At 53.6% G+C, this 9,071-nt stretch overlaps 1 protein-coding gene across 2 annotated transcripts in view; it reads left to right on the top strand.

The window, feature by feature from the left end:
• The window catches only part of CPNE5 (copine 5), an 88,052-nt gene that overhangs the window by 10,896 nt on the left and 68,085 nt on the right, over positions 1 to 9,071 (top strand). For both annotated transcript variants that reach the window (XM_034991157.1, XM_034991156.1), the window contains exons 2-3: positions 3,907 to 3,947; positions 4,723 to 4,769. In XM_034991157.1, the coding sequence (XP_034847048.1) occupies positions 3,907 to 3,947; positions 4,723 to 4,769 (88 nt within the window). The remainder of the gene's footprint in view (positions 1 to 3,906; positions 3,948 to 4,722; positions 4,770 to 9,071) is intronic.

Raw genomic sequence — 9,071 nt, 5'->3', positions numbered from 1 at the left:
CCCCTCAGACTGGGGCTCCTTGAGGGCAGGGCTGGGTCTCCCCTCAGACTGGGGCTCCTTGAGGGCAGGGCTGGGTCTCCCCTCAGACTGGGGCTCCTTGAGGGCAGGGCTGTGTCTCCCCTCAGACTGGGGTTGCCTGAGGGCAGGGCCATATCTCCTCCTGTCTCTGACTGGGGAGTCCCAGCCTCTACTCCCTACTCTTTTAAGCCTCCCAGATGGGAGGGTGGGACTCTCAGGCTCCCCCCTTCAGCACCAGCAAAGAGGTCTTATTGTAACCTTTCCAGTGCTTTCTCCCTTTGCTGGGGCCCTGGAGACTTCTGACCTCACCACCCAGTGCGTGGTTGTTTTCTCGCTGCCACTGAACTGAAAATGATTCCTTGGGGGAAAGCAGGGAGGAAAGGGGCCCTGAGCTCTGTTCCCTGGCCTTGATTTAAGGAACAAAAGAAGCTAAGCTCCAGGCTGCTGTGCGGACAGCTGAAGGGTTTTATGCTCTTTTGGGGAAAAAATACATTTGCCTGTTGGAAAATTTCTCTTTGAGCTCTCCAAAGACAGAAAGTGGAGAAAAAGCACTTATGGTTTGGTGTGTCTGTGCCCTGTGGTTGGGGCCCTGCTTCGGGGCAGAAGACCTGGTTTCCTCCCCGTTGGCTTCTTACTGGCTGTGTGCCTGTGGGCAGGTCACTCACTGTCTCTCAGCCCTGGAGTCCTCAGCGCATCGGGGTGAGGGTCACGGAGGAGCTTTCAAGTGCTGCGCGGATGTACATTGTTGCAGTGGGGGAAACTGAGGCCGTCAAGATGGCTGCCATCAGAAACATGATGTGTGGGTGGGTGTGGGTGAGTGTGTAGGTGGGTGTGTATGGAGGAGAAGTTAGTTAAAACATGACTTCCAGGGCCTCGTCCAGAACTGCAAAACTGGGCCCTGGGCGTGGGGCCCAAGAATCTGCCTTTCTACAAGGCAGGACAGGGGCGCGTCTCAGGAAGTGAGAGGCCCATTGCTCATGGGGGGGAGGCATCCTCTCAAGGCTATGAGAGTAGCTCAGTGGGCCCTGGGGCTTCAGTTAGGACAGGCACTTGGGGTGAGGCACAGAGAGGGGCAAGTGTGAAATAAGGGACCAGAGAGGGTGTAGGGTGCAGGGACTTAGGCAAAGGGGCAGAAGGGCCTCAAAGCTGCGTGGGGGAAAAGACAGGAGGCCAAGGAGGAACCTGAGGCTGGGGTGAGCAGGGCTGCTGTCAGCCAGTGGGGAGATTCAACACAGACTCCCAATGGGGTGCTGGGGGCGTATGCGTTAGGGGGTGGGCTTCCTTGGACAGGCAAGGGGAAGTGGTTTGTGTTTGCCATCCTGTGTGTCCTTTCTCACCAAGTGAACCTGAGCACCCACCAGGAGGGTGACTGCTCTGCTCAGCACCGGGCCAGTGATGACCCTCTGACCAGCCTCACTATGCCCAAGTGCTCCAGGGCAGTCCTGATGGAGAAACTGTGTTAGCCCTACTTTACAGATGGGGAAACTGAGGCACGAGGAAGCCAAGGCATTTGGCCAGGCACTTAGCCATCAGGCTGTATAGCGGCCGGCCCTGACCATGATCAGACACCATGCTGGTGGAGAGACAGCCTCACTCAGCCATAGGGCCATTCCTTTTGGTCTTCCTTCATCCATCCAATCTGCCAGCCCCCCGGCTCTGAGTCGTGTGCCGGGCTGGCCTGCAGCAGAGGTGGGGTCCCTAGCATGGAGGAGCAGCTGGTCGGTGTGAGAGATCGATGCCCCCCTCATTTTGCAGCCCAGCGTGTGCTGAGTAGGGACGTGGGGTCCTACAAGTCAGAGGGTTGCACACTACAGGCCAAAGAGAGCTCAGGGGAGGGGAGAAGAAATGGTTGTTGATCAGGGCCTGTTCAGGGAAGGCAGAATCGAGGAGGATAGATAGGAATGGGTCTGGGAGGATGATGAGGATAATCTCAGCAGGGAGGAGGGACCGGAGTTTTTGTCGTCCTCAGGTGCTATGGCAGGCTGACCCAAGCCCCAGGACTCAGTAAGAGTCCTGAGGTCACTGGGCAGGGAGCCACTGAAGCTACGTGGCTGGTTCCATTTCTCAGTCCACGTGTGTGCCTCTAGCCCAGCTGGGAGGGTGGGCAGAGCCAAGGAAAGCCCTGCCTGCTTCTCTTTGAAGATAAGACCCCATCTCTCCCTCCCTCCGTCTCTCTGTCTCTCCTCCTCTGTTCCCCCCCCACACACACACACATACACACACAGAGGCTGAAATCCAGGGTCTCACTAGCCTAAACATAACAAAACCTGAGTTCCAGACCCAGACCTTGGAGAAGTCAGAGGCCCTCTCCTGAGTCTCATATTCCTTTTATTTTTAATATATTTAATTTAATTTACCTTATTTATTTGTCAGAGAGAGAGAGAGGACAAGCAGGGGGAGGGGAAGGCAGAGGGAGAAGCAGGCTTCCCGCTGAGCAGGGAGCCCAACATGGAGCTCAATCCCAGGACCCCAGGATCATGACCTGAGCTGAAGGCAGATGCTTAACCAACTGAGCCACCCAGGTGCCCCGAGTCTCATATTCCTGATTTGTAAAGGAATTGGAAAAGGTGACCTCGGAGGTCTCGTCCAGCTTGAGTGTTCTAAGGTTTTGCTCAATTACAGAATTTCATTATCGAATTCAAAGATAAACCCCGGCACTCTCTTTAATAAAGTCCTCTCTGCCGCACCGCCCCCCCTCCAACCTTCTTTATTACTTCCAGCTCCTCTCTGTGCCTCAGGTTCCACCATAGTAGAGGCTCCTCTTTGGTGTGAAGGCATTTTGTCCTTTACTGAAATCAAGACAGACACTTCTGCCCCCAAACCTAGCACACTGCAGGAGGGGGTCAAGCCAGGTATTGGTCAGCCCACTTTGGTGTGGATGAACATATATAAAAATGGTATCTTACCTCTTCCCCCCACTCTCCCACCCCCTTCAGAGCCGTCTTGCCTGTCATTTCATCTGCTGCTCCCTGCAGTGGGCTGGGAGGTTTATCAGATGGTTTCCAAAGTGACAGCAGGCCGGAGCAGGTCTGGTGCAGGAGTGGTGGAGACCAGCAGAGGGGGTGTGTGTCTCGGGGTCCTGGAGGGCTAGCTGGGGGTGGCTGCCTTTGGGGAAGAGGCCCCTGAATGAAGAGAGTGGAACAGAGGGTGGGGATCTGTGAGAATCGGGAGCTAGTATCTGCAGAACACTTAGCTCCAGGCCTGACCCATCACTGGGGTTCAAGAGCGGGAGGCGCGATCACACGGAAGCAGGGCAAGAGCGGCTCGCCCCCTGTTCAACACCTCTCAGTCCCCCAATGTGTCCATCATACTGCTGCCTTGCCTTCAAGTCTGATTATCAGGGCCACGTGTTAGCTTCTGGCCTTGACCACAGAAGGACCCTGTTCAAAATCAGTCTGCATCCCGTGGGGGTGTCCTTGGTTCATCTATCAGCATAGATGAGAGAGCCAATAAACTGGCTCTACCTAGAGCCCTCAGGGAATGGGACACGAGGTGGCTAAGGCTTGTTTGCTTGATTTTACCTTTTTTTTTTTTTTTTTTTTGAGAGGTAGAGATGTGGTAAAAGAGGAGAATTTCTAGAACAGGCTAGGCCATTGGGCAGATGGAGATTTGGCTCGAGAGTGAGGTCCTGCGGGATGCGGGGTACCCAGCGCGCATGGCGCTGGTGGGGGTGGGAGGTGGGCAGCCGCACCCCTCAGGAAGCAGGGCTGAGGGGCCTCCAGGGCCTGCCCTGTGCCGGCTTTAATGAGCACCCAGTAGATGTGGCCGAACGAGCCTCCTCTTCCTGTTTTGCCTGCGGCCAGGCCTGAGTCTCACCCCGGGCCTGACTCCGCTGAGACCCTCCTTTCCTCTGCCTGTGCTGACTCTTCCTCTCTCCCCCTCTTTCAGGAACCTTTTGGACAAAGACATGTTTTCCAAGTCCGACCCACGTAAGTCCTGCTCTGACATTGACAACAGTAACAACAACAGCAACGACACTGAGACGGATTGCGGTGACACGCGGGAGCCCTTCCCCTGAGCGCTAACACTGTGCCGGGCCCCGTGCCGGGCCCTGTGCCGGGTGCATCCAGGCTGCTGACTGTTTTACTGATACTGTCCGGAGAAGGAGAACTGCGGGTCTGACCCTTCCCAGGCCGCAGGAACTTGTGAAGACTCAACCCAACCGAGGGGGTTCACAGGGGTTCAGGGTGTCTGGGGCCAGAAGTTCTCAGTCCCAGGGAAACCAGTATGTTTCAGAGCCAGCCCCAACTGGCTGTGGTCTGGGGGGACGAGCACTGATTTTCGAGTCCAGGGATCTAGCCCTGAGCAATGCCATTCAACTCTCAGGTTGACAGGTCATTGGCCTCCTCTGAGCCTCAGTTTGCCCATCTGTGGAGTGGGGCTGATGATAGTAATAGGCCTCATGAGGCTGCCTTGGGCTCTAAAAGGATGACTGATTCGGGTTTCAGATGTTCTCTCCTTCCACATCTCTGCAACTCAGTCCTCCACAAGCCCTCCATCATGTTCTGGCCTAGATGCGAACAGCCCCTGACCCCCTCCACGAGGGTGCCTCTCCCAGACATGCCTAAGTTCTAGCTAGACCCAACAGTGCTACCCAGGCCAGAGTCTCCTGAGGTGCCTCCCCGTCCAGAACCCTCCCCATCTGGGGCCCCCACCTTCCTCTTGGCCCGGGGTCTTAACCCTGTTTTTCTCCTCTCCCCACAGTATGTGTCATGTATACTCAAGGGATGGAGAACAAGCAGTGGCGGGAGGTAGGTGGCCCCTTCCCCACCCCGGAAACATTGTCTGTCCCTCATTGTCTGTCTGTTTGTCTGACTCTGGAGACATCCCACCTGATGTGTTTTGAAGTGCAGCACCTAAGCCCCTGGGAAGGATAGTAAGGCGTGAAGAGCATGGAGTTTTTTCCCTGCTATTGCAGGAAGAAACATGGTGGAGGGGAAAGTTCCTGCCCTCTGTAAGCCAGTCTGAGGGAGAGATATGCCCTGGCCTCGGGGAGCCCCAGTCTGAGGGGAGAGACAACCCTGCCTCAGGGAGCCTCAGTCTCAGGGGGGAGACAAAGGGAGTCCAGGCCCAACAAAAAAGACCTAAGCCTGGATATAGCAGCTAGCACCATGTCTTATCTACACCAGCCTTCCCTTGGTTTCTGACCAACATGAGCATTCAGTTAGGTGATTCCCTTGCCTGGAAACCTTCAGTGACTCCTCTCTGCTTTGAATCAAGTCCCAGCTCTTTAGCCTGGCTTCCAAGCTCTGCCAAGAGCCTGGGGAGTCCCTCCCAGATGACACAACAAGAATGAGAATAGCCAGTAAAGCTTCAGTAACTCAGACTTTATTAACAAACCTCCTCTTCCTTGTTGGTGGCTTGGCCAGAGCGTCACTTTCCCTGCTCCCCACCCCTTACCCCCAGGCATGGCAGGAGCAAGTGGCCGAAGGGGCTGAATTTTACCCATAAAATGTATGGGAAATATTTCCCCAGGGGCCGGGCTAAAGTTTACTTTTTTCACCCTAAGACTCTAAGCCAATTAAAGTGGAAACCAGATTGCTGGAGAAACATTTAGCCTACTTAAGTGAACTAATTACTTTTGAGGCCTTTTGGCCAAGCTTCGTAGAAAGCAGCAGCGTGCTAATGTAGTGATTCATTCAGGAAAGTCTGGAAGGGCCTCTTCAGAAGGGCACTGCTTACTAGCCATTAATGACATTCAGTAATTGCGACTTGTCTCCATTTGGGTCAGGGTCCCTGATTGTCTACGTGGCATCATTTCCACCCGCACCCTCAGGGCGGAGCAGACAAAAGGCCGGAGACCTCGCTGCTGGCTAGCCCTTTCTGGAGGTGGAATCTGGAGCAAGTTGCTTACCCTCACTGTGCCTCAGTTTCCACATATATAATATGGGGATAACACCTCCCTGGTAGGCCTATGGGGAGGGCAAAACAAGGTGATGGATGTAAGGTGGCTGGTGTGTAGTCATTGCTTGGTAAATCCCATTGCATAGCATCATCCAGAATGTGCGGGGCCTCCGGTCACTCCCCCAACTGGTCAGTATTTGCAACAGTAAAAATTTATGTGTCCCAGGCAACATACCAGGTGCGGTGGGGAAAGAGGGAGAGAGTCAAAAGAGCAGAGCTTCACCAAAATCATGAGCTGGACTCAGATTTTGCCGCCTAGAAGGGGAGAATCACCTGTGTGAATAATCCTAACAGAGGAAACGGGGAGCAGAGAAGTATCCGTGAGAATAAGAGGGCAGTTCAGAGGAGAGAAAGTTCCAGCCAGCACGCCATGTTTAGCCAAAGCACTTTGATAGCTCGTTGGACTTTTACAAATCAAATGTGACCAAACACAAGGCATCTGGCCAAGGGGTGCATGCTGTGGAGCAGAGGAGAATGGGGGTCAGGAGGAACTTCAGGGATCGTCTAGCTCTACCTTGTCGGGCCAGGACCGGCCTCCGGTGGTGGAAGCAGGGCAGCAGGACCCCAGTGCAGTGGGAGCATCCGCTTGGAGGAGCTGGGTTTCAGTGGAGCTGGGGGACATGGCACGAGGGCCCAGCAGCACAGTTGGTGGCAGAAGCGAAGGCACAGAGGGAGACCAACATGGGCAGGCTGGTCCAGCGCCTGGGTGGCTGGGTGAAGTAATAAGGGGCTATTTATAAAGGAGCGCTCGGGGTTTAGGGAAACCAGTGAGGGGTGATGAATCACCAGGCTGGCAACAGTAGAAAGCCATTGCTACTCCCAGCCTGAGCAGGTCAGGGGAGGCCGAGGTTCCTGGAACCCCAGGGGGACTTCCCAAGAGGAGCCCGGGCAACATCACTCTCTCTCCACCCTCTGCTCTCCTGCCGGTGCCTCCCCCTGGTATAACCCCACCGGAAGCCCTAGTATGGGGGATTGTTGATGCCATCCACTCAGGTCTGCCTTCCGGGCACAGGGCAGGGTGGACAAGGCAGTGGATCCAGAGGGGCAAAGCGAGACAGTCCAGGATGGACAGCGAGCAGATGAGTGAGGTGGGGCAAAATAGAGGAAGAGGCCACTAAGGGAGCTCACGGCTGTCAGGCTGAGGGCAGCTGGGGCTGTGGGGTCAGGATGTCAGAGCAGGAGGGTCCCTAGAGATCAGAGAGGCTGCCCCATGGACAGTCAACACCATGCGCAGCCTTCAGGGGTGATAGTGGCAGAGCTCAGGTTTCAAGCTATTTCTGGAGAAGAGAAGATGCACTCAGATATACCGGGACCCTATTTCTTTGCCTGATGCTCTCTATGACCCACAGAGGACTGTATCAGGAATGGAAAATTTAAAGCAAAAAATCCAGATCCATCTCTGGAACTGTCCCTGGGATGGAAGACTGCTTTTGCTCGTAAACAGGAACGGGCTCCCACCTGTTAGTTCCTTGCAAAACGTCTGTTAGCAGAACCTTGGCTGAGAGGTAATTATCCTGTGACCAGGAGGAGTCAAGTGCAGGCACAGCAGTTTCTGCAGGCAAGGTCCAGACCCCGGGGTTTGCGCAAGGCGACAGAAGGATGAAAGCTGTTCTCTCAGCCCCTGGCTGCCGGGTTTCAGCTGATTTTAACTGTTTGGGTCATTTTAAATGCCTTCTGAGAAAGCTCCATCTTCCAGCACCTAAATCTGTCAATGCGTTTTATGAAAATTGACTCAAGATATAATTTTAGCCCAGGAAATCGAGCACTATTTGCATCAAGGTTCGTCAGGGCCTTCTGCGTGTCCCAGGGAAGGCAGGATGACCAGGTAGGAAGGGTCCCAGGAACCTTCTCACTGGGAGGAGGGATGTAATAGGGAGCGCCTTTCCGTTCCCCATTTGAAAAATGTGTGGGCAGGTGATCCCTGCCCCTCCCTTGCCAGACAGCTGTCCTGGCCAGGGGCGGGGGGGCCTTGGAAACGAGGAGATGGGTATTACAGAATCTTAGGGTGTCCCCTGCTGGACTCACGCTGCCTGCCGGGGATTGGCCCCACACATCCCTGCCAGAGCACTATTTTTGAGCAACCTCGGTTCCTAGAACATTTAACACCCACTGGGAATAACAGTTCATCTCTAGATGTCAACAAGAATGTGTGGATACCTACTGTGTGCCACCATAGAATGCTGGGGATGCAAAGGGGGACCAGACACTGTTTACAACCAGAGGAACTCCTTTTGGATTCAGGAAGAGACCAATAATGACAATAACAGCAATAGAGAATACTAATAGCAGAGGCGTCTGACTTGAAGCGTCAGACTTTGGCTCAGGTCATGATCTCAGGGTCCTGGGGTTGAGCCGTGGGTTAAACCCCTGTTCGGCCCGCACTCAGCAGGAAGTCTGCTTCTCCCTCACCCTCAGCCCCTCCCCCTGCTCATGTTCTCTCTCTCTCAAATAAATAAAATCTTTTAAAAAAGAAAAGAATGCTAATAGCAGACATTTCTGTAACAGTGATCTGCTGGGCACAGGTTCCAAGTATTTACATATAGTAAATAATTTAATGCTCACAACCACCCCATTCAGAAGGTATTATTACTACTATTATTATATTTATTGGCCCCATTTCCCAGAGGAGGAAATTGAAACAGAGAGAAGTTAAATGTGAGAGCAACTTCTGGAACAATGATATTTAAGATCCAAAATAGTATATATAAGGGGCAAAATTCCATTCATCCCAAATTCAAACCTCCTTAGATGCACAGAGGAAGTTGATTTTCTCTTCTGCATGTTCTTTCTCTCAATATCTGAGGACAGCTCACACAGCCCTATTGGTCCACTTTTGGGCAGATTTATTTATTTATTTATTTATTTTTAAAGATTTTATTTATTTGAGAGAGAGAGAGAGAGGGCACATGTGGGGGCGGCGGTGGGGGACAGAGGGAGTGGGAGAAGCAGGGTCCCCGCTGGGCAGGGAGCCCACTGCGGGGCTTGATGCCAGGACCCCAAGATCATGACCTGAGGCGAAGGCAGACCCTTAACCGACTGAGCCACCCAGGTGCCCCCTGTTTGGGGCAGATTTATAAAGTGATTATTTCTATCAGTACTTCCTCTCTCTATCACTGTCTCTTGTCCCTTTACCAGTTGGATCACACCCC

The sequence above is a fragment of the Mirounga leonina genome, unplaced genomic scaffold, assembly GCF_011800145.1.
Source record: "Mirounga leonina isolate KUSES-001 unplaced genomic scaffold, KU_Mleo_1.0 Mir_53, whole genome shotgun sequence".
NCBI lineage: Eukaryota > Metazoa > Chordata > Mammalia > Carnivora > Phocidae > Mirounga > Mirounga leonina.
This window is presented reverse-complemented; position numbering and strand designations above follow the sequence as displayed.